Source organism: Sylvia atricapilla, chromosome 2 (assembly GCF_009819655.1).
Source record: "Sylvia atricapilla isolate bSylAtr1 chromosome 2, bSylAtr1.pri, whole genome shotgun sequence".
NCBI lineage: Eukaryota > Metazoa > Chordata > Aves > Passeriformes > Sylviidae > Sylvia > Sylvia atricapilla.
Window position 1 is genome coordinate 53,472,847 of NC_089141.1, and position 25,547 is coordinate 53,498,393.

The 25,547-nt window shown below is 42.5% G+C and overlaps 1 protein-coding gene across 1 annotated transcript; it reads left to right on the forward strand.

The window, feature by feature from the left end:
- Positions 1 to 667: 667 nt before the first annotated feature.
- On the forward strand, positions 668 to 23,954 carry RUBCNL (rubicon like autophagy enhancer). Its single transcript, XM_066313292.1, has 16 exons — positions 668 to 723; positions 1,566 to 1,674; positions 3,874 to 3,982; positions 6,052 to 6,717; positions 11,117 to 11,202; positions 14,286 to 14,496; positions 15,366 to 15,470; positions 17,534 to 17,576; positions 17,926 to 18,058; positions 18,460 to 18,605; positions 19,345 to 19,409; positions 20,516 to 20,754; positions 21,518 to 21,579; positions 22,844 to 22,997; positions 23,117 to 23,207; positions 23,683 to 23,954. The coding sequence occupies exons 2-16, from the start codon at positions 1,603 to 1,605 to the stop codon at positions 23,793 to 23,795; spliced, it is 2,295 nt and encodes a 764-aa protein (XP_066169389.1). The 5' UTR covers positions 668 to 723; positions 1,566 to 1,602; the 3' UTR covers positions 23,796 to 23,954.
- Positions 23,955 to 25,547: the final 1,593 nt, after the last annotated feature.

The following is a 25,547-nucleotide window of genomic DNA, read 5'->3' on the forward strand; positions in this document are numbered from 1 at the left end:
AGCTTAGTGAGAATGGACCTGTCATTTCTAATCAGCCAGCTGATAGCAAGTGCTCCGATACAGCTGATTCTTGAGTTGTGTCTGCATTTGTTGCCCGGAAGCCTCCGTGTACCCCACCCCAGCTCACACCGACTGAGAGAACACCCTCCATTCACTCCCAATCGACTCCTCTTGGCTTTGTTTGGTTGTAGGATAGGCTCTTCCACTCGGAAGGGACCTACGATGATCACCTAGTCCAACTTCCTAAGTAACTGAGGGCTGACCAAGTTAAAGCATGTTGATAAGGTCGTTGTCCGAATGCTTCTCAAACACGGACAGCCTTGGGGAACGCCGCTCCTCTCGGCAAAGAAACGGTTCCCAGTGTCCAATGTAAACTTAAGGAGCAGCTTTGAACCATTCCCACACGTCCTGTCGCTGGGTACCAGCGAGAAGAGCTCAAGCCCTCCCTCTCCCCTTCCCCTCCTCAAGAAGCCGCAAAGAGCAACGAGGTCGCTGCCCCCCGGCCTCCTTTTCTCCAAACCAGACAAGCGCACACCCCCCCTCTATCCTCGGCGGCACTTTGCCGTTGTTTAGGTCCGCTCGGCGCCGTTCGGTTCGGGCTCCGCCTCGGGAGGGAGGCGGGCTGAGAGAGAGAGAGGGCGGCGCTGGGGCGGGCAGGAGGCGGCGGCAGTATCATCGCCGCGGCGGCGGGGCGGGCAGGAGGCGCCGGAGCCGGGGACGCCGGTGGGAGCGGGGAGCCGGGATCGGGGAGCGGGGATCCGGGATCGGGGATCGGCGGCCGCAGGTGGGAGCGGGGATGGGCGGCCGGGCGGGAGAGCGCTCGGTGCCTGGCGCGGAGCAGGGCACGCCTGTCGCGGGTGGCGGGAGGCGCCGGGGTCTCCCTCCGGGTTCAGCGCTTGCCGAGCCGTGATGGCAGCAGAGCCCTGCCGTGAGCAGAGCTGCGCGGCCCCCGGGGCCATCGCCGGCGTTTGTCACGCCGCTGCCTGCCCCTGCCCCTGCCCCTGCCCCTGCCCCTGCCCCTGCCCCTGCCCCTGCCCCTGCCCCTTCCCCTGCCCCTTCCCCTGCCCCTTCCCCTGCCCCTGCCCCTGCCCCTGCCCCTGTCCCTGCCCCTGCCCCTGTCCCTGCCCCTGCCCCTGTCCCTTCCCCTGTCCCTTCCCCTGTCCCTTCCCCTGTCCCTTCCCCTGCCCGGCGTGGGGGAGCAGCCGCTGCTGCAGAGCCGGAGCACGGGGGCTTCCCTGCTGCCCGCTCCCTTTCTTCCTCCTTTTACAGCAAGCTCTGAAAGTACCACAGATCAATATTCTTCCTCTTATGCATGTGGAAGGCGTTCCTGTTGTATTACTAAAAAAACAAACAGGCAAACAAACACTCCCCGCAGTCTCTGAGTTAGGCGCTTTTTTAAAGCACATTTCCATTGCTGCTGAGCTGTGCTTTTCGGTAAGCTTCTACAAGCATGCCAAGTCTGGACGGAAAACAGTTCAGAATATTAACTGTAGAGTCTGCAAAACAGATGGAGAAACGCGGATAACGTGGTGGTGACTGTGATCCCCTCTCTCTATTGCTTCCAGGTACTAAACAACACCAAAAAATGAAAGTTTTTCCATCATGTCTCTCCATGCAGTAGCGCTCGCCAGCTTCAGCAGAACAGAAGTTTTCAAGCACCCCTACTCTGAGAAGGTGAGGCAAGGGAGACCTCTGAATGGTGGCTCAGTGTGCTTGTTAGCCTGGGGGGGTCTTGGTTCAAAACCAGGTTTTAGTTGTCAGTGGACGTAGTAAATGATTTTTAAATGCTTGTGAAGTTAACATGGGAAACGCAGTCTCAGTATTGGAGGTGGGGGAGGAAAAGGCAGACTTCTTTCATATTTCATAGTAGGAAGATGTCAAGTTGGTGTTTTTTTTTTGGTTTTTTTTTTTTTTTTTTTTTTTTTTTTTTAATAGCAGTGTGTTGTGCTTTCCATGTGCTTCTGTTGCTGTTGTATTTCCTTATTTCCTTATCACTGCTAATTAATCGCGCTTTTTTTTTTTGCCTTTTTTTTTTCTCTTCTTTTTTTTTTTTTTAGTTGTTGGAGGGGACAGTTATGTGGCTTTTTTCCCCCTGTGATGTAGGTGAAATCGTAGCATCTTGAAAGTAAATGGAAATCGTACCTGAATTCTCAGACCATTCTGATGAGAACTGAGAGATGGGAGCATTGTTTTAAAACAAAGATAAAAGTCTTAAAACTCAGCATCCTTAATAGCTGTGCTTACTGATAAAGTGCTTGTATTTATCTTGCTGAGCAGTTGGGATACTTGCATCCTAAGAGGTAGAATCTGTTAATTGCTGAGAGTTTCTAAATTGTAATGTAAAGAATTTTTTTAATTTTAATAAAATAATTAAAAAATAATTCCTATTTTATCCACTGATATTGACTGTATGATATTTATACATATAAAGGCTGCCTACATACCAGTTTCTCTAAAGAAGTACAGAGGGGGAAAAAGCAGAAAACACTAAACAGATACTGAAAAGAGAATTTTTCTAAGCACTGACATAATCAAATGCTAAATATTTTTAATTAAACATACTATTTTGGCTTGGTTATTCTTCAGTTAAAAGGGAAATTCTTCGTGGGTTTTAATTTCTTCTCCTTTCCATGAGTCTGAAGGGTTTCTGGACAAGAGCTGTACTCTGAGTCACCTCACTCGTCCACATAGGAAGTGTAGAGGTCAACAACCTGGGGTGGCCTTGGACAGCACACCTTTAACTCCCTTCTCTTTGTATGGGATCACAGAGTTCAGGGGAGGGTGAGAGGAGCCCTTGTGATGCTTCTGTCTGCAGACATTCTCACTGATGTGGGAGAGGGAGGACAAAACATCTTGGTTAAGCTCCTTTTAACGAGGAGCAGGGCATCCCTTTCATTTCCCTGGTTTCTGCGATGTGCCCTGCAGGTCCCTGATGTACTTGAGGCAGTAGGGGTACAAATTTTAGGTCCTCACAAGGAACTTATGAGCTTAGGGAGGATACCTCTTGCTTTGCTGTCCTGAGTGTATCACAGTCTCTTTCTGGAGTTAGCCTCTGAGTATCTGCACTATACTGCTTCCCTGGTTCAGCTCATACTGGTTTGGCAGTATGGCAAATCCAGCTTTGAGGGTAGAAATACTGAATTGGAAGCATCATGACTGCAAAAAATGAAGTGCTGATCTGGTATAAACCTGCTCAGGCAGTTCATATGCATTCAAGACTTAAGACCCCTTATACTGACAGACTCCTATGCCAGGTCGAGTTTACCTATGCCAGGTATTATCTATCTGTGTCACCTCTTGCATTATGCTGGGTCAGTCACGTTGCTGGTACGAATCACATGTACTGTGTTCTATCAAATTAGGTGACGTGACCACGCTTGCTCCCAGTTATTGGAGCTGGGAGATCAAGCAGCACATGGATCAGATATTTGTGGAGTTGGATCCTCACAGATTTACTTTATAACTTGTGTACATCTAAATAGACCCATGCTTTCAGATACAATTGGTGGCTCCTTGAATTCTTTTCCACTCCATTGCTGTTGTTTTGGTAGATACACAGGCGTCCTATTCAGCATTTTGTCTCGTGCATGCCTTATGCACATGTTTAATCGTCCTGCTGTGGAGAATTTTTTTTGGTCACCTGCCTTCTGGAGTGAAATGAGAGATGCAGAGCTGAGATGCCAATGCTGTCCAGACAGTGCATGCTTTTGGGGAGTTTTTCAGGCAGCCAGAAATTTAGGCAGTGGTTAGGTGGCTGTCAGCAGGCATCAGAAAAGTGTTCTGCCTGCTGGGTTGACTGTGAGACTGAGGGTATCATTAGCAGAGTGCTGTTATCTTATAACCAAATTGTCTGCCTCTCTGTTCTCGTTGTAGTTAAATCACGAAAGCGTAAAAGTGGCGTTCACTGACTCAGCGTGTTCTTCAAATCCCTCAGTGAGGATTAGCTGCCTTGCTCCAACACCTCAAATCTCTGTTCTCTCAGGTAATGCCAGTTTGTTCCAAATTGCCTTCCTCTGGGGAGTTTTGCTGGTGCTTGTAGTGATAGCAAAAGCTATTGGTGTTTGTGTGTACTGAACAAGTCTAGTTTGTCTGAAGAGGGTTCTTTGCTTGTTGGCTTTGATGGTGGTGCAACATCAAAATACATTATACAATTTGCAAGTATGGGTGATTTTTGCCTTTTAATGGTAGTTTGGCCGTTTTAGTTAATGCTGATATTTGTATGTGAGGGTGGAGCAGGTTGCACAGAAAAATTGTGGATGCCTCATCCCTCTGAGTGTTCAAAGCAAGGTTGGATGGGTCTCTGAGGAACCTAGTCTACTGGAAGGTGTCCCCACCTACAGCGAGGGGGGTCGGAACTAGAGGATCTTTCAGGCCCCTTTCAGCCCGTAAAATTTTATGGTTTTTTGATTATAACACTAAATGTTTTGCACAGAGAGGGTGATGTTTGCAGCCCAGATTGAAGTATTCCCGTGCAATTGAAATGTCAGTAGTTACCAAAATATCTTTTTTCCCCCTGAGAAGTTTGAAGTGTATTTATTTGAAAGTAAGCTAGTTTTAATTTTCCCATTCCTGTCCTTATATTGTCATGGCTGGCTACATTGGCAAGATGTTTGTTTGCATGTGCAGCCAGTAAAATGTGCAGTTTTGCTGCTATATCTGCAAGAGCTTTGTCCTGGTTAGAGGCGGGTGACTGATCCCTATGACTGACATTCTGGCTGATTTTGACCTGCCTTTACTAGGACAGCTTTGCTAGCAGCTCTTGCAGTTTCAGTTATATGCAGTGTTCTTGCTTTTCTTCAGCTTTTTCTTGAGCACTGGTCTTTATATGGACTTGCTGTTCCAAAATACGTGGGATTTTTTTTTTTGTTTTGGTTTTGATTCCTTCATTAGTAAACTTTCTTATCATGTTGTTTGCATGTATGCAGGCTTCCAGGTGAGAGATTCATGGAGAAGTTTACTGTTTTCCGATGAGATATGTCCAAGGAGAGCAACCTCTGGTCAAAGTCTGGAGTCTGCAAGGCTTGCTACTTTTTTCTCCAGCAGTGTTTAACAATCCTGGTGGTCCTAACTAGGAGGGCATTGTCCTGTAAATAATTCTTCTTGATTGTATATATTCTTAGAATTTTACAACCTACTTATCTTCCCCAAAGGAGATAATTGTTAACTTCATTATGTTGTTGTGGTCAATGGTTTCTTCTTACATATAGACTTTGTGTCTAATCTCTCCATTACTTGGATTATGGCAGTTCCTCTGAGGCTTGTTTGTTTGTTTGTTTTCGGGCTTTTTGTTTTGTTCAAGGTGTAGGACTTCAGTTTATTCTTCAAAAGCTGCTGGTTGTAGCACACTTCTGTGTTCTCCTAATGTTGCTATATCTGCCAGTAAAAGCAGTTTTTCCATTTTCTGTCGAACTACAGTTTTGCAGTAGAGCACATAGGACCTTGGCAGTGTTCTTCATTCTTTCAAAGGCATTATAATGATCTTGCTGTGACAGAGCTAAATTTGTTATGGTTTTGGCTAAGTGTTACCACCCCCTGAATAATGGACTGAAGTTTACTTTAGCCATTTCCACTCTGGCTGAACTGAAACACACAAGAACGTTGACCTTGTATTACTGAGTGTATTTTTTGTTACTCTTTCTGCTCTGTTGATCTTCCTTGTGACTTACTATAATGTAATTTTCTCTTCTATTGGCAATAGGATCAGTACCTCTATCAGCAATAGTTTTGTTACCCTGTTTTGTAGAACAATGATGTTTTTGAGCACACTGACAATCAGTCACCAATAAAGTCTTAGCTGATTGTGTTTAGATAGCAGCAGAATACTTTACTGTTGGTTTATTACCTAGCCTTTATCAATGACAAAATTGCTTCCTGAGTGCAGAAAGCAAGAGCTTTCTTGCAGGAAGAGGCAGCATCAAATGATGAGTGAATTCAGCTGTTTCCTGTCTTCTCATCTGTGTAAAAAATACTATGCATTTTTATTCATGTTGTGTATTAACCTTTACTTAGTATTGTTTCCTAACTTCTTGTTTTCTTCTGTTTTCTGAGTAGACGAGTCTTCCAGGCCAGCAGTGATTGGACATGCGGGAAGTTTTGGATCATACCCAGGCAGTGCTGAAGCTATCAAAGACATTCTCATGTCTGTTTTAAATGCATCTGGTTTGAAGCCCTCCTTGGTGCTGGAGCAGAGCACAATGCAGGGAGCTGAGCATCCAGACAGTGATGTGGAACAGTGGGAAGAAAGCAGCACTGGGGACAGCCATGATGACAGCGACAGCGATTCTGCACGTCACAGTGCTGCCTGTACGCAGACAGACGTTCGGTTTACAAGGCCCCGGGCTTGCTGGAACAACACAGACTGTGATTCCCCTAAACCTTCACTGGATACTTTCCCTTGTTCCCGTTATACTGGTGGAGATCCTGCTGCTTCCTCTTTGAATGGTTTCACTCTTTCAAGCGTGTCCCCTCTGAAGCGTGACTGCTTTACCCAGGTGACATTAACAGGGGGCACCGTCACATCCGCTGTTGTGCATTCTGGAAAAGAATCTTGTACCTCCCCTGAAAGAGACTTGGCTTTCCCAGGGTTGCTTTCAGATTCAGCTGTTGGTAAAGCAGATGTGGTGAAATACCCTTATGCTGTGGAACCTGCCCCTCTCAGCAACAGGGACAGTGATTCTCCCGGTGGCCTTTCCCAGTCAGAGCCAGTCAATCCAACAGGTAACTTTACAGCTGCATTTTTGTTGTAAGATCTCTGGAAAGAACTGTAATTAAAGTGGGCCTTATTTATGGTGATTGCAAATAAGACATATCCTGCCATTCAAAATAGGAGAGAGGGGAGAAAGAGCTTAAAAACAAAGGAGAACCAGAGGGCTGGACTTGGTAAAATGGGAGATGTTCAAACTTTTGCAGTAGGCATCTCTCAGGATGCAGAAGTACTTCTGTAATGTACAACTGCTGATAAAATATAAAAGTTGCTGAGCTGTGAGAAATGTACAGTGTTCCCTGGATGAGCTTTCTACCAGCTTTATCTTGTCTTCACTGTTACCCTTTTCCCAATAGCAGCTAGCATGGATCTGGGCATTGGGTAGTGCGTTACTGGTGTGTGTGGGGTCATGTTGTGTTTGGCAGGAGCTGGAGGAGAGGGAGTCCTTGGACTGGAGTTTTGGAGACAGGGCATTATCATCCAGTTTATTATGACTAAATTGGCTTGTTCTGGAGCAGGACTGTTTTTCCTTTTCCCCTTTCTAAGTGCACCTAAGGTCTTGGAGACACAAACCTCCATCTGATGTAGAACAAGTTCTTTATACCTTTCACCAGTTTCCAGCCGTATGGATAATCCTATGTGTTGTCTATGAAGAGGACTGAGGGCTGCTAGCAGAACAGGGTGCCTTCTGTCCCTGCAGTGTCAGGGGGCTCTGGGCAGTGTAGGCCTGTAGGCGAGGAGCTGTTCAGTGGGAGAGTTCAGCACAAGTCCCTGAGATGGCTGAGGGGAGCAGCTGGCCTGGCCTTGGGGCTGTGTGTGCCTCCGTGAGATATGCTGTCCTTCCTGGGCTGTAGGCTGGGGTTGCTGCCCTTTGGCTGAGGCAGCAGAGCAGTCACCTCCTGTTTAACACCTAATATTGATAGGAGCAGCCTTTGGTACAGTGACATGAAGCATTTTGATTTTGTTTATAAAGGATGTTAATGGCATCAAAGGACTTAATTTAGGGCCACAAAGATGTTTAGATGAATGGGGCACATCTATGAAGATAGACAGAGCTGGGGTTATTCAGCTTGGAGAAGGCTCCTGGGAGACCTCGTAGCAGACCTCCAGTACTTGGAGGGGGTCTTATAAAAAAATAGGAAGGACAATCAAATATTAGGAAGAAATCATTTACTATGAGGGTGCTGAGGCACTGGCACAGTTTGCTCAGGGAAACTGTGGATGCCCCATCCCTTTAAGTGTTCAAGGCCAGTTTGGATGGGGTCCTGACCAACCTGGTCCAGTAAGTGATCTTTGAGCAACCTGGTGTAGTGGAAGGTGTCCCTGCCCATGGCAAGGGTTTTGGAACAGGATGATATTTAAGGTCCGTTCCAATACAAACCCGTCTGTGATTCTATGATGATAGATTATGAGCTTCAGAAAAATGTTGCAGCTAAGGTCTGATTTTTTTTTTTTTTTACTGGAATAAAGACAAAGAGCAGGGATTTTTCATCCTGCCGTTGTATTATAAAAGAATGATACAAAGTCTAAGTTTTGTTGGTTTGTTTCGATTTGGTATTTTTCTTCTCCCTTTGGTCAATAGTAGTCCTAGCGGTGATACTCCACTGACCTCCACTTCCAGTTTCTGATCCTTTCTAGATATTCACCCAGAACTCCTCCAAGGTCTAAGTTGGCAGCAGGGTCTCAAACAGGCACGTGCCACTGCAGGACTGTGTGCTATTAGTAACACCTCTGTCCTCTGAGGCAGGCTGTTGTCATCAGTATGTGACGATTATGGCTGTTTCCTTCTGCTGGGTGTTGCATTGGCTCCATGCCTTTGAGAAGTGCCCGTCAGGGAGAAGGAAACCGCACCCAGCAGTTGGGGCTGGCTGAGGCCAGTCACACGTGTTTGGGAGCTGGGTCTGGAAAGCACAGCCCAGGCTCCTGGGGTCAGCGGGGACCTTGAGGCACGTGCAGAAGAGCAAATACATTGCGCGTGACTCGACCTTCTGGCACAGCTCGGATGTGTCACACGCTTCTGTTGGGGTAGTAGTGCTGCTGGCTCTCCAGAAAAGAAAGGGAGCAAGGAATGTGGCAGCCAGGTGACTGAAGGAGAGCATCCTTGATTTTACTAAGAAATACTCCTCACAGGAGGCGGGATCCTTGTAGACACTTCACAGTGTGGTGTGTTCTGTCTGCCTTAGGCCTTTTCTGTATAAAATAAAAACTTGTGCGTTTCTTCATTTCTTGTTGCTTTTAACCATTAACACACTAATGGGTAGCTTGGGTAATGAGGTCTCATTCTCTTCTCCATAGTCCAGTACTATGAGGGTGTGAAAAGTGATTAGCAAAACGAAAAAGAAGAAATATAATGCCTAATTTGAGGGCAGGAATTACACAATAGGATTTCCTGACTTGCTATTCTTTCTGTTGCTATCTCAGACATGGTGGTTTCCCACAGGAGAATTACTGAGGGTTGCACAAGATGCTATCCACAAGAAAACCATGTAATATCACTTAAATCAGAATAAATTTTTTTCCAGCGGAATTTAATTTTTGTTTAGTGGGATTTTCTCCTGGTCCCCTGAAATTCCTACTATGCCTTGTCCATATATTTGAGGCCACCAGGTAATGGCCCTTATTCAACATTTTGAAAAGACTCTGTCACTATTAATGAAGTTTGTGATCAAGTTTAGTGTTTTCTGGGCGCTTTGTTGTGGCCGGTGTGTCACTGAGTTCACAGGCTTATTCTTGCTTTTAACCTCTATGTACATCAAGGTCACTTCCTTCTCTGGCTTTTAAGGCTTCTTCCCCAGCCCCAGAAACCTCCAGGCAACAGTGTTCAGGAGCTGAAAGGCAACCAGATAACTTTTCTGCATCAGAACCAGAATTGCATCCCATTGCTGCATGTGCTGGGCTTCTTCCCTGTACTTTTTTTACATTCTCTTTACTTAAAGATGCGAGTGGGATGCAAGAGGTAAGCAAAGGAGAGAGCTTCCATAAGATTTCAAAATTATATTTAAGGTGAATTGCATCTTATGCTTTAAAGAGAAAGTAATAATTTTCCCATTTCCTTTTTTCTGCTTATTATTTTTAGTTTAGAGAGTAATATTTGTTATCTTAACTGGCAAGAATGTAGTCTATTATCAAGCTATAGAGCTTACCTAGTAAGGTGAATCATCAGGTAGGTATGAAAATAACTTAATTAGGCCATTAAATGTGTTTTGAAAAGTCATCTTGTCAGCCTTCCCGTTTTTCCTTCATGGTATACACAATGGAGGTATTAATAATTCTGTACAAAACCTCTCCATCTGTGTCACTGTGCTCGAGCACAGTATTGACTTTACAGCCTGATGTCATCAATGCTCAGGGCAGCATAACATGGTTTCTCTAAGCATGGCAATATAAATAATTCAAACTAGGCCTGAGAGTCAGTGTCTCTCAGTTGGAGAAAAGTTTTACATAAATTATGATCATATTTTGTGGGAGCTCTTTAGCCTGTGACTTTTAAGCAAATTTAGGAAAGGCATTTTTGAAAAAATAAAAAGCCATTGATTAAACTGTGCTGTTTGCAAAGGCTTTAAATGGTGTCTGTGTGGTGGCCCTTCTCCACCACATATGGTCTCTTTATCCTGTAAACATGAGAATGAAACAGAAACTGTAGGAGTTCAAGGTCCAAGAAGAGGCTGTAAACACATCAGTAAAAAGCTGATGTATGCTCTGCTGTACAGTTAAAAGTTCTTACTGGGGAAAAAGAAATAAAATTTATTTCACAGACTCATCATACTCATCAGTGACTACCAGGAGAATGAAACTGCAATTCTGGGAAGCAAAGAATGCTGTGGCTAATGCCGCAGTTGGGCATACTACTATTCAGTATGGGTTGCATTTGGAAGCAGGAGGGAGATTTCCTTGGAGTATGGAAACATAAGAGCAAAATGTTTTCCAAACCTAATATTTCCGAACACAATGCCAGCAGTGATGTGGGGAGTCTTCTAAGGCTGGTGCATCTCTCTGCATGCCCAGAGAGCAATGAGATTTGTATTTCTTCTGGCAACTGTGAATGAGCAGAGTGCAGTGTCAGCTGCAGCAGGGCATCGCTGCAAATCCAGCCTCAGGTTCTGTTTGTGGTTGTCCCCAGCAGCTCAGGCTGTAGCTTGGAGAGAGCTGGTGTGAGTGCAGTGCTGCTGTCACAACACAACATTTAAACTGTGTTTCTCTGGTAGTTGATGTTCATGCTTCAGGTTGCCAGAACAGTTGAAATGCCAACATTTTTCACATTTTTCTCCTCCTTGGCTTCTATCACAGCCTCCAGCCCCAGTGGTGTTCAGTTTTGGGAAAAAAAAATTTGCTTTGCTTTCTGGAAATCCCTGCACGCATCATGGGAGCTGCAGAGAAAGAAGTAACTAATAAAAATTCTTGTTATACCCACAGGTTCCACTTCTCCTTTGAATATAAGTGCTATACCCTTGAATCGTTCACTGCAGGACGTCTGCATGCTTCCAGAGGATGTGGAAAAGGTGAGGACAATGTGATAATGTCATCATAATGGTTTTTACGTTTCATTGTGGCAAAAGCAAATGACAAGAGGTGTTTCTCAATAAAAACTTCCTGATGTACTAATATTTACAGCTACTGTATTTTCCCTCTTCTTGCCCTTTACGGGTGAACCTATGAACATAAAATGCCTATTTCATGATTTATCTTCTACTCGTGGCTCATTAATTAAATATTTGAATTATTTTTAAATAATGGAAGTATATACAGGAACAATGTATGTTTCTGCTTTTCATTCCATCATTTCCCTATACATTGTTAAAGCAATCTTTAACCTTACTAACTGTAAAGTTATATTAGAATATGTTACACAGAAGTTGCTCTAGCTGCATGCATATATATGAGACTTACCTTATGCTTTTACTGTCAAAAGATGGGGAGAGAATGGGGTATTTTTTTGTGTGCTTATCATAAGTATGCGAGATTTACTGTCAAAGAATTACAGTATGAATAACAAGCACAATAACTCTGCAGTAATTCAAGCAGTTTCTCACGGTCGCTAAGAAGGGCCCCAAACAGTCTTAGGTGTGTTGCCAGGTAGGCAGTCCACTCAAGCCTGTAAACAGAGCTAAAGATGAGGAGCTAAAGCTGTCACACATAACTCTGGGTACTAAACGTTAATCTTTTCCAGCAGTAGAAAAAGGGGAGTTAATGAATTGCAATGAGTAGGATTTAATATAAAAGAGCTTTAAAAATGTGCCTAGAAAAGGAGATTTTTCTTCTGGACTGTGTGCATGTGGTCCCATGTCCTGGGCCCAAGAGGTGATCATCATTGTGCATAACACTGGCTTTACTGGAGTAGCAAGTTCTGCCTTTGGTTTGAAGCTCTCAACATCCATAAGGTGCATTTCAAACAACAAAACCCACTCAGTAAATCACACAGCAAAACTCAACAAACTTGAACTAGCTTTTCATGTTGCTTTTTATGAAAGTTGTTTCAGAAAGGAGATGATGTTTCTCCATCTGTAATGTGGGACCTGAAACAAAAGTAATTTGTTTTCAGACACCAGGAGACCAGTGAGCACTTATCTGGATTAGAAACCACAATCGGAGTGTTGAGTGAGGCAAGATCTTATCAGCTACTACTGCTGTGCAGATACTGGGGGCTGACGTGATTACAAGTTAGAAAATACCAGGGGTTCAGTCCATTGTGAACAAGGCAGCCTTTAAAAAAACCCCAAAGAACAGAAAACCCAACCAAACAAAAATCCACAAAACTTCTAATACTTATAGCTTGTGAAAGAATCTCTTTGAACTTGAGGACTGAAAGTTAAGGTTGTAGTTGTGAGCCAGGAAGGAAATGGGTCAGATAATCTTAAAGGGGCTTTCCACTCGTGTTAGTGGGAGAGGACGGAAATGAGAAGGTTGGTGTGTCACAGCCAAGTTGGTACTGCTTCATAGCATGAGGGAGCTGAAAGCTTTCAGTTGGCAGAGCTGAAAGCTGATAGTCATGCTGAGTACAGGAGTCTGTGTGTTCTGTTTCATGTTTTTGCAATGCAGCTCTCTCAGATACACTCATAATTGCTTTTATCAGTGGGGTGTGCTGATAGGCTGTGCTCTGCCACTCACTTGAAACTTTTTATATCTTTAAAGTAGGAGATATCTCCCAAAAGGAAAAAAGGCTTTAAAATTATTTCTTTGCTAATGGAAAGATAGTAAACTCCTGGACTCCTAAAGTTCACTGAAAGCTGTCTCTGGGGAAACTGTGCACCAAGCAAGTCATATTAATTAGTGTTGGGAAAAAGATATGTCTCTCCAAATACCCACAGGGACTTGGGTGCTCTCTGATGCTGAGATTAATCTTGTCTACATGTATTTGTCTGTGAGCAATAAGAAATCTGTGATGTCTGTGCTCCTTAAGATTTAGCTATTCCTGAACACTGATGGCTTTCTTCATGGTTCCTGTACAAGTTGAGGGGATGTCATGAATACTGATAATGTCTAGTGGTACAATTTTCTCAGCATATGCCACTTTTATAAAGCTTTAATTATCCTGTACTCAAGAATCTCTAGCCTTGGATACTGCCATAACTTTTTAGATGTGAGTTCAGATTTGCACATGGCAGTTGAGGGGAGGGAGTATCCTGGGTATCTCTGGGTTTCCACCCAGGCCCCTGAATACAGCTCTCTCTCCACAATGTGTCTACTTTTGAGCTGAGGCTGGTGTGGGACCTGTGCTCAGGCCATCAGCAGTAGCTCAGGTGGGGCTGGTGGGATGCTCTGTTAGACCTCAGAAAACAAGGGATACAGCAGTGATAATAGGAAAGGAGCCACAGGGTGTGTCTGTGTATGTCTCATTGGTCCCTTTTCCTAGAGAATGGGTGACCAGGGCAGGCGAGATGGCAATGGACATTACAAGGAAGTGGTGTCTGATTTGGAAATGCTACAGTGAAGCTTTGGAACAGCTACCTTTTATTTAAGGCAGTGGGAAGCCCAGGGAAGCCAGGTTCCCACTTACTCTTGTCACAGGCTTTCTACATAGCATTGAGTTGGCCATGTAAGCTATCTCACTGCGTACTCCCTACTTCACTGCCCTTACTCTTAACACATGAAAACACTTTGCTAGCTCCTGTACTTCCCACCACCTGAAGATCTACACTCCATTCAAAACTTGCCAGTTCTGGCCCCCTCCATCCAGCATGTGTGCAAAACTGCTTGTACACATTGACTTGAAATTAAATCATGTTAAATAGGTTACTTGGATGCATGCTTGCATACTAAATAATGCAGTGTAACTACAAGTCTGCATCTCTGAAATGCATACATATGCATCAGTTAGTCATTTTTATCTAATACTTGGGTAAGATAAAAGTAGATTGTATGTTATAATCAAGGGTGAGACAATTATCTGGGCAGTTGTCTTTTGCATATTGTTCCTGAATTGCCCTTGGGGTGGTTTTTTTGAGTTTAAATAAAAGGTCAGACAGGTTTTACATTTTTATTTATAGGCTTGAAAAAGTATAGGGGGAAAATGATACATTTCACTTCATCTTAACTGAAGATCAGATGTGCTGTGTACTAATGACTGTTCCAATCTTGTGTCCAGGAAAATGCACACTTTTTTGTCGCAGATATGATTATAGCATCACTAGAAAAAATGAAGTGTAATATCCTAAGCCAACAACAAGCAGAGTCCTGGAGTGTGGAGGAAACAAGTGGATCAGATGGCAGCTATCACACCGACTCAGAGTTATCTTCTTACCCTGGAGTGAAGAAGTCTGATTCTTCTGTTACCTCTTCAGACAGTGGTTATGAAGGCAAGTTACTTAATCTAGAATGTAACTTTGTCTGAAAGCCTTTGCTGTTTGTTTCTGTGCAAGAAAATACTAAATGAAATGGGGCATTGCTTGGAACTAGATCCTCTGTTATCTTCTTTGAGCTTCTGGAGTGATGGGTCTGTTGGGGATCATTATGCCACAGGCGCTTTTCCTGTGGGTCATGTACTTCCTTTTGGATGCTCACACCTATGTTTTATTAATTATAATTATTTTTTACATTAAAATGAAAATGTAAGGTTGAAATGCCACAAGCCAAACATGGCTGTCCACAGAGCATGCCTGTAGCTGGCTGTTTTTCTCTCTCTGCTGAATATATATTTTTTGGTAGTATTTGCAGCTTGGCTCTTTCCTTCTGTGTTTGCTTCTGCAATATGCAGGTGCAATCAGTTTGAGTGAGACTGCCTAGAGTATTCATTCACACATAGTTTAGGGCAATATTATAAATACTCTTGGTGTTATTATGGTTGAGTCAGCACATGCATTTTTAAGTAGATTTAGTCTCTAGAGTAGTACAGATCTTAGTGATGAATCCTAAGTCTGAAGTCTAAATGACATGACTTCTGTGGAAAAATGAATGGTGTTCTTGGACATGAGAAGGGGAGAGACCACTGGCAATAAAAAAGATTTGGGTTTATCACTACAAGATTCAGGCTAAGAGTCCAAGGGACATACTGTATGACAGACTCCCAAGAACTGGCCTGCTCTCTGTATGTATAAAAACAATAAAAATTGCTCTATAAATGCAGTTTGTGTGCTAAAGTTTTGCCAAGTGATGAAAATGTAAACATAATTGCAGCTCTTTATAAATGCTGGAAAAGTTTAACTGATCTTGTCCTTGTCTTGGACAGGCTGTGCTGTGCTTCCTGTCAGCTCAACAGTGCATCTACCATCACATCATGAGGTTACCAAATTTCGTTGCCACAGTGACTCAGAGGATGAATATGTAATTATTGGTAAGACTTTAAAATTGTAACTGCAGAAACAGATATATTGTTCAGTTGAATCTGTTCCATTGTTTGGCAATTCTCTTGATTTTAGTAGATGTTATTGCACAAGAAATAACATGAGAAAGTGGAAAAATTATATATGTGTAGCTCCTTATTAGAACACATGCAGAAACATCAGACTGCTGCAGGATTTCCTTCCTAGGAAAGAATATCTTTGCTGGTTTGAGAGTGTGGTGAGCTGACCCTGGCTGGATACTATGTGACCACCAAACCACTCTGTCTGTTTCCTTTCTCCACTGGAGAGAAAACATAGGCGGCTTGTGGGTTGGATAAGGACAGGGAGACATCACTCACCAAAAACTGTCAGAAAAAAGAGCCAATGTGGGGAAATTATTTTACTCAAATCATATCAGAATAGGGTAATGAGAAATTAAATCAAATTTTAAGGCACCTCCCCCGCCAACTCTCCCTTCTTCCTCACCTAAACTTCACTTCCTATTTCTCTGCCTACTGAGGCTTCCCACACATTCACTCAGGAGCTTGCTGCAGCATGGGCTTCTTCCCTCTAGGTCACAGCCTCCTGCAGGCATCCTCCTGCCCCAGCCTGGGCTCTTCCACAGGCTGCAGGGAAGAAGCCTGTGGAATGCTCCCCCATTAATCCCCATGGGCTGCACGGACACAGCTCCTCACCATCGAGGAGCTGCAGGGGAATCTCAGCTCTGGAGCATCTCCTGCTCCTCCTTCTCCACTGACCTTGGTGTCTGCAGAGTTGTTCCTCATACATATTCTCACACTCTCTCCAGCTGCAACTGCGCAGGGTTTTTTTCCCACCCGTTTTGACTCTGTTATCCCACAGGGGTTACCACCATGGCTATGGGCTCAGCCCTGGCCCATGATGTGTCCATCCTGTCTGGCATTGGCTCTCTCAGACATGGGGGAAGCTCCTGGCAGATTCTCACAGCAGCCACTGCCATAGCCCCTTCTGCTGCCAAAATATTGCCATGAAAACCCAGCAGAGGGGTTAAAATTATGTCTAAGGATTAAACCAAAGGAATGTGCATGAAGAAAGTGTGAAACTGGCACAACCTCAGTCAGCTATAGCAGTGTTGGTTGAGAGAATTTAGGACATGATTATTTCCTGATGAAACGGGTTGTCTCAATTTTAGGCAGCCTCTTCCTCTGCTTCGGGACTAAAGCAGAATGTCTCTGTTCTCTTGTAGTCATATGTGCTTTGCTCCTCTTTAGGACATCATGAGTTTCGTTTCGTTTGCTTCTGGTTTTTACACATACAGAAATAGAAACACTTAAAAGTGGCCTGTGCAACTTTTAACCTTTGTTTTATCTTTTCCTGATAACAAATGGATTTTTATTGTTCTCATTGGTTTTAGAGCTTATTTTCTCCTCTCATCTTTCCCTGATCTACAAATGAAGAACAAGCTCACAAAAGACTGTGTTCCTAATAGCCAGAGTTACTTTGAGATGTATAAATGGAGAAACATTTGTCTTGAGAGCAATAAGCATGGTCAAAACTAATGCTACCAATGTGAACATGTTGTTGGCATAAGCATATTGTGTCTATGTAAACATAATGAAGTGTGTCCTTTAATTGCATTCATCTCACCTGTTACTAATATGTTTATAGCATTAGCTGGTATGTTTGTGATTGGTGTCTCGGAACATCTGTCAGTGTCCAAAAAAGCTAATGTGGCCTCTCTTGGCTCTGTAAGTTATTGTTTATGTTGAGTGACTTCTGTCTGGACCTTGACCAACAGGCACTTTGTCTCTCCTTACCATTTCAGCTCTTGAAGGCAGGCTGATGGTGATGATAGGATGCAAAGGTATTAGAGAATATTCTTTACCACATCAGAGATATGCAGAGGAGATAAGGCTCCTTATGTGTGTTTTACAGCTAGGGCTGAGGTGATTTCCCACATCCAGGAAGGATGTTGGAAAGATGAATATATTTGAAACTGACACTGTGGTAACACAGAAAGTATTTTTAAAATAGTGCCGAGTAACAGATGCTTTGTTTCTTAAATGGCTTGAAAAAATTTTCTCCTTTATTGCAGAACTTGAAGACCTTGAAAATCTGTCTGTTGCCCCTGATAAAAGGTGTGTATCTTTACTATTACAGCCCTGTGGCTCCACCTTTTCTGCTGGAGCAGCTTTCTGGTGGTTCTCCTGGCTGGGGTAGGGAAAGTTGTGGGAGTGGTAAATTGGGCCCTCTCAAGGAAGGGCAAGGAATGCTGCTTGACAGCAAGTGTCTCTGGTGCTTGGCTTAGCAGTGTTTCTCTGGTCCTCTAGTCTTGCTGGAGGGTGGTGTCTGTGGCTCTTCAAGGGCCTGGGTGTATCAAAGAAATAGGGCAGGAATGGGAGAAGACTTTTCAGGGGTGCAGAAAAGGCAGTGAAGATGCTGATGACATGCTTCTGTTTCTCACTGACAGTATTCCTTACCTTTCAGATCATCTTTTGAACCAGGCAGCAATTCTGCTGAAGCAACAGCCCAGGAGTTGTGCAGAGCTTTCAGAAAATACTGGTTACAGACAGACTCTGCAGTTCAGCTGTCTGGTTGCCTGAGCTCATCTAAGCAGAGAGTGAGTCTGATCTGAAAACAACAAGCTCTTTATTCAGTTCCCCAAATAATCATGGTCTCACTGCAGCTGCTTCACTGCTAGGAAAAGGAGGAAGTACATTAAAAAAAAAATAAAACAAATACAGATGAGTGCTTACATTTTATTAGTTCACTTTATCTAAATGTTTAGAAAATGTCTTCTCTCTCCAGCATTTTCCAGCACATTTAAAACATGTAGTTGTTAACATTCAGGTTGTGCTATCTTCTGGGATTGGTATAAGGGAGTTTGATGGGGGACTACATACAGGTGAAAACTGAACTTTAAAATACCAGCGTGTAAAGGGAGATAAACATCTCCCATAGCATTTAACATATGTCCAGGTGATGGGCTGGTTATCTTCATGAGCTTGTCTTTCTCAATAGTCTGTGCTGAAAGAAGAGGTTCCAAGAGAGCTTGAGTCCAGTTTGAATCTGGCTGAAGAAATAAAGATCATATCCAAGTTGAGAGGATCTTCTGGCTGGTCCCCACCAAGATCACAGATTATATTTAATATTCATCCTTCAGTCAAGTAAGTTTTGAGGGATCTGGACATCGTCATTTAGTCAAGCATGGGGAAAGCTGATGGAAGGAGCTTGGGTGATTAACAGATCTAGTGCATGTGCAGGTGATCTGTGAACAGGTCTAGAGCTGGTGCATGGCACAGCCTTCTGCAGTGTCTGTCACCAGCCCCACTAGAAAACAGATGGCATCTTTTTCCCTCTCCTGGCACGTCGTGATTAACACAGCATATGCCATTTTCCATGTGATAATATGCATACTCTTTGGTGTTATGGTGGCAGTGTACTTAGCTCCTGAAAATTTCATTTTGTGATACTACCTGGAGAGTACTCTTGTCTTTCCCCACTGTCCTGTTAATATTTTATGGATAGGTGGCTTTCAGAAAGTCGGGGGAGGCACCAGGTCATGTGTGAGGAAATGTCTGTTTCACCCTGTATCAAATGCTGTTAAGTTCAGACAGTAAGAAAACTGGCTGTCCCCTGTGTTGCTGCAGGTACAGTTGCTTTTTCAGTTGCAAATGTGGATTTCCCCTCTCCAAACCCTGTGATACTGATGCCACCTTAAGAAATAGAAAATAATTTAGTTCTTTCAACAAGCATTACAGAATCTCCCTTCTTCATGCGGAGGAGTCAGCTCCTGAGGTGGACATTCTCCCTGGTGCCAGTGTAGCTCTTTTGCACTTTGGAAGAATGTTAATTTAAGCTGTCTTTTGGGTGCTGAATGGTCTAACTATTTGCCTCTGTGTACAGGAGAGATGCAGTGGTGGCTGCTCAAAACTTTACATGTGTTGGTTGTGGAACCCCAATAGAAAGCAGTAAGTATTACCAAAACTGGCCAAAAACTCCTAATAAGTGCAGTACTTGTACTGCAGTCAGTACTGTGATCAGACCGTAATCCTCACCAACACAGATGTAACACACAGTTTTTAAATTATCTGAGCTAGAAGGAAAATCTCATTGTTGGATGTGCCTGCAATAATAAAACAGACAGCAGGATCTTTCCAGAGTCTGGAATTTTTCATAGATTACAGAATACAATACTTGATAGATGTCCTTCTCATACACAATAAAAATTCATAACAGTCAACCACAAAACAGAAAAAAAAGGATACAAAAAAATCAAGCTTCCAGGCTGGAAAGTACTGGATTTGCATAGTGCAGTTGTTTCTGTTAATAATTCTTTCTCTGTGCCAATTTAGACATTCCCAAAATTCCTTTTTAGAGACTGTATGCAATCTTATGGAATCTGTGGTTTTGTTCTTTTGGGGTGTCTTTTTAAAATATTTTGTTTCCTTAGATCTTGATCACAAAATCTTTCTTTGTTTTTTTCTTTAATTCCTGATACTATGTGAGAACTGCTTGAAAGCACAATGATTTACAGAACTGAAAAATAGACCTTACCTAAGAAATCTTTGAAGTGGCACTTAAGTCTCATTCTGGGTCAGCTCACAAGAGCAGCATTTCTGGTGTCCTGTAAAGTATCAACAATCTATGATGGCATGTTAAGTTGAGCAAATTGGAGATGCTGTAATAGCAGAGAAAAACCTCACAGACCTCTTAATGTGAAAAAGTATTGTACAAACATGACTCCAAAATTTGTGGAAGTATTTTTGTTGTATTTTACCTAGTGTTTCTTTTGTGGTTAAAGCAGCAGGGGTTTTTCTAAGATCTTACGTTGATAATTACAATCAGTTGAACAAATATGGAAATGAGGAAAGCTTTCTGTTCTAATGCCAAGTACAAACCTTGTACATGTGTTCACCACAATAATAAAACCCCCTACTTAAAAGAATAAAACAAAAAAATCCGTTTCCCTTCATTCCACTAGATATGAGTTATGTAGACAGACTAGGCATACAGACAAGACTTATGTCCCATAAGTTTTTAAAATACTCAGAATTTCATTGCTGTCTGCCTGCAGAATATATCAGGAGACTCCGCTATTGTGACTACCTGGGGAAGTACTTCTGTGACTGCTGCCACAGCTACGCCCAGTCTGCTATTCCTGCCCGAATACTTTCAAAGTGGGATTTCAAAAAATACTATGTGTGCAACTTCTCCAAACACCTACTGGACAGCATATGGCAGCACCCCATTTTCAATGTGTCGTGTATTAACAAAACCCTCTACACGAAAAGTAAAGAAATGGACAGGGTCAGGGTAAGTGTGGCTGTTTGTATTAGGAATTTCTGGGTCTGAGACTTTCAGGAAGAAGTCCTTAGGGCAGGATGTCCTGTTGTGTATGTGGTAGGGAGGAGGGTTGGTTTTTTTTGACTTATTCCATCACCACTTCTGGGACTTGCCCTCTTTTCACTTAGGCTGAAGGGAGAAAAGAGAGACATTTCTAACCTGTGCCAGAGGTCTCCTTATCCCTGTTGTCTTTGGGAGGTGTTTCCTTAGTGGTTTCCAGTTTTAGTGCATATAAGGGAGCTGCAGTAAATATTTACATCTTCCTGGCTTTTGGCTGTTGGAAAGTTCTGTAATATTTGAATGACTCCTTAATTTTGTGGGCCATTAGAGGGAAACACCCTTGGCTTATGTAAGAGCTGTATCTCCTACAGCTTCAGGAGGAGTGTTCTGCTGAAGACTAAAAGTAGGCATGTGTTCCCTTCTTGGCTGAGAAGACGCCTGGTCTTACACAAGTGTGGGTCTGGCATGCATCAAGACCTGCAGTCATTTTTGGCATTAGGACTTGCTTCACTTGTCAGGGAATAAAACTACTCTTTGCGTGCCTTAGGCTTTCGTGAATTAAAAAAATCCATTTGTTTAATACTGGGCTAAGTGTAAAGTTCCTTTTTTTTAGGTGTGGTTTGGTGTATGTGCAAGGGTTGCTGACTCAAATAGTGGTGTTTCTCACGTAGAAATATATAAAAGCAATGCTTTTGATTTAAAAATGGCTTTGTTTTCCTCCTCCATCTTTTAGGAGGCGCAAGAACAGCTTTTTCATTTAAAAAAGCTTTTGAAAACGTGCAGGTTTGCTGAAAGGTATGGACTGTGATTATGCATGAAAAGTAGTTTAGTAAAAGTGCATGATGTGCTTTTTAGAGCCTTCTTCTCTAGAGACATTTGGGTGCAGTTTTAAATAAGTTGATACCATCATTAGAGAACTCTAACAACAAAAATGCCTTCTATTGAATTGCAAATGTTGCGTGAAGTACAAGTTTTATGTGGTAGTTGTTTCTTGTAATATAGTTTGGTTTTAAATATTGAATGATTTTAGTTAGGTGTGTATTTTTCCTGTTCTGTTTCTCTTAGGTTCTCACTCATTCTTAAAAGGTCAAAGATACTTATCTCTCTGAGAATATGTCTTTTAAAATATGTTGGCTTTTTTTAATTAACAAGTGTGTTCCTTGAATGTTTAAAGATTTCTTCCAGAAATCTGTTATAATGCTCAATTCAGTTTATTTTATAAAAATATTCAAATGAAAGTAGTAGCATGCAAAAGTGATAAAGATCAAAACACGACCTTGCTTCCTTGTTGCTTGAAGTGAAAGATTCCTGGTGTTTGCTTTTGCAAACTGGGCATGACTAATACATAGATATGCAAATAATAAGACCATCATTGCAGAATTGCTGATTTTTAAAGATCAGGTTTAAGCAAAATAAATTTAAAAATATTTAAAAAATCAAAAGTAGGTTTCATTTTCTCTTTGATACAGACCTCTTCTTTATCCAGCAACTACATGTTGTTCACCGAAATCAAACAGAAATGTGGTTTTGTCTGTCTTTTGTTCAATTCCCTGTGATTGCATTACTGAAATAAGTATAAGAGTCATCACTGTACCTTCTATCTGCATCAGTGATATTTTAAAAGCAATAGCTCTATTTCCAGTGTTCACCTGCTCAGCACTAGAATAGTTTCACCCAGTAGTGACCTGTGCAGGATAAACCCCTCAAAGGCCTCTTTGCAAAGTAAATATATAAGCCTGGCTTATTATATTAGATACTATATGGGATTTTACCTACTGTTCCTGAGGTAAGAGAGAGCTCTTTACACACTATTTAAAGATTGCTGGGGTACCTGTATATGGCAACTTCAAAGCCTGAGGAATGCATGTTTAAAGCAAATTATTGTAAATCCCAAACCTTCTAGTTTTTATTAAAGTGATCTCAAATTGGGAGGGGAGGTAGATAACAGATTGTCTTGTATAATCCCCATGTGACGAGGGATGTGAAAGAGGCTTATTCTGGAAATACACTTGAAAAACAACTTTTTGTAACTTTGACTGGGTTTTATTTCTCTTTGCAGTGTACTGAAAGAATTTGAACAGGTTCCCAGCCATCTGACAGAGGAGTTGCATCTCTTCTCACTGGATGACCTGGTGAAGATCAAACGAGGGCAGTTACTGCCCCTTCTTAAAGATATTCTCAAGAGCTCCACCTCTCATGTAGATGGTTGTGAGGTACGAAAAAAACAGGGCTTTTTGTCCTTGCAGTTGCTACTGTAAGGAGATATCCCTCCTGCCATTCCTAAATAATTTTTCCTTCGATTTAAATTCAATCCTTTTTTTGTTGTTTGTAGCTCTGTCAAGCAAAGGGGTTTATCTGTGAATTCTGTCAGAGTGCAGACCTGCTCTTTCCGTATCAGACTGCCAAATGTAAAAGGTGCCCAGGTATGTTCCAGACTGGATGTTTTCCTTTCTTCCTTGGGGGAATTTTGCTATATAAAACCATTTAGACTTGTTTTAAACATTGAGAACTAGCTTCACTGAAAGCATGCTTATTTGAAAATCTGCATGTGCGTTTGGAACCCATGGACAGCATCTATCTTTGAAAACCAGTCTGTGGCAGCTGTTTCATATCAGTGAACTCAGAGAGCAAAACCAGGGATTTGCCTGACCATGGTTGTGCTTGCAGGGGGAGGCTATTTTTGGGTCTAGGCATGAGAGAGCTATTTTATCACATCTTGACAGCATTCAGTCTAAATTGTTACAGTGGTGGTTGTTGTCCTGGCCTTGCACTGCTTCTGTTTACTATTGTCCTGAAATGTACATGATAGAACATCATTCAAGGAACACAGCTATTGACTCTTTTTTTTTTTTTTTTTTTCCTTTCCTCCTCTGAATGCTACTCTGTATGTATAAACAGAGTGTAAAACATGCTTTCACAAAGCGTGCTTCAAGTCTGGAGGCTGCCCCAAATGTCAGCGGATCTCAGCTCGGAGGACTCTTTCAGAAACTCCATCACTGGTGCCTCAGTGAAACTGGGTTCCTCTGACTGCTGACTTTAGAGGGTGCTCAGAGCCAACTCTTCAGGTGCATGACTAAGCATTAAATAATGTTGTTTTAGACATTACTGTTTTTAATGCATGTCTCCTTTATGGGGGGGTAAAATAAAAAAAATAGAAAAACAAAAACAAATGTCAACTTTATCATTGTCCTTCAAAATCTGCCCTAAAGGAATTTCATCTTAACTGGTGACAGACTGGATGTTAATTTTTTGGGCTGCCTTTTGTTGCCACGTTTTGTCCTTGTATGTAAGATTTTTAATACTGTATTTTTTAATGTAAAAATGATTCATCTCTGTAATTCTACAGATAATGTATAGATAGTAAATGGGCGTTGGAAATCTTTGCATATGTTTGATTTTGGAAATGGGGGAAAACATAATGAAGTACAAAATTATTCTCTGAAAAGGTCTACAATAAATAGAAGAGACTTGTCTGCAAGTTTTAGGCAGATGCAAATCTGAAGGTTTTTATGGCAAATGCTTATTCTGAACCAGTGAATTTTAAATTTCTTTTAAACACATCTATGCAACAGCCTGTGCTGAGTTAACCTGGCCTGTTGCTAGGTGCTCTTCACACTTCACCCAGCTGCTCTTTCACCCCATTCCTCAAGAGGCCAGAGGGAGAAAATAAGATGGAAGAGCTCACAGGTTGAGATACAGACAGGGAGATGACTTGCTAGCTACTGTCATGGGTAAATAAAACCCAGAATTGGAGAAAATTAAATATATTGCAAATTAGAAATTGAGTAGGGTGGTGAAAAGCAAAGACTAAACCAGTAATTTTCCCTTATCTCACCCACTCATCTTCCAGGCTGAGCTTTGCATCTTCATTCCCAATTTTTCTACCATATGGTCTGCCCCAAGTGATGCAAGACTGATGGGGAATTGGGGTTGCTGTCAGTCCATAACTGCTCCTTTCTTTTACTCCTGCCTCCTCACACTTTCCCCTTTCTCCACTGTGGATCCTTTCCATGGGCTGCAGTCTTTCAGGATAAACCTACTCCTATATACAGGCACTCCAGGAAGACATAGTTCCTTCAGGAAATATTCATGTGCTCCAGTGAGGTTCTTTCCATGCACTGCAGGGGAATCTGTGCTCTGATGCCTAAAGCACCTCTTCCTCCTCTTTTTTTTAACTGATGTTGGTGGTTTTGCTGCTGTTTCTCATGCTCTTTCCTAAATACATTTTCTTAGCAGTATCACCATCTTGGCTGAGGTGCTCAGCCCTGCTGTGTGATGTGTCCATTGGAGCTGGCTGCAAGCAGCTGTATCTGGCATGGGGCAGTTCTGGCCTCTTCACACACAGGCCACCATGCAGTCGCCTAGTGCCAACATCTTGCCACCTCCACCAGCTATTACACTCTAGAAGTTTCTTTTCAGAGCACTCAGAAATGTCAGAGCCTTGTGAGTGATCAGGAGATGCTCCTGTTTAAATCCACCCTCACACTTGCAGACGGAGTCCTTGCCTGAAGGTGAAGTGCTGGAAATTGAAAGCAGCTTTCTTTTCCTGCCTGGTTGGTTACTTGTAATGAACCCCTTGCCTTCAGAAAGGTACAGCAGCTGCTCAAACCTGTAAAACCATTTTTCTGTTAATGCTATGAAGTACCAATGAACAGAAAATTCCCAGGACCTGAAAGTACAAAACAGCATTGTGATCTCTCCAGTGAGGTGCTGTTAGTATTTGGAAATTTTTGTTCTCGTTTTGTGCATTTTTTTCTTGCTCT

Bases quoted from the DNA above. Each gene is read 5' to 3' on its own strand.
- RUBCNL (XM_066313292.1), top strand. From the start codon at position 1,603: ATGTCTCTCCATGCAGTAGCGCTCGCCAGCTTCAGCAGAACAGAAGTT. The intron at 18,059-18,459 runs GTGAGTCTGATC...CTTTCTCAATAG, and splicing joins TGAGCTCATCTAAGCAGAGA to TCTGTGCTGAAAGAAGAGGT. The intron at 18,606-19,344 runs GTAAGTTTTGAG...CTCTGTGTACAG, and splicing joins AATATTCATCCTTCAGTCAA to GAGAGATGCAGTGGTGGCTG.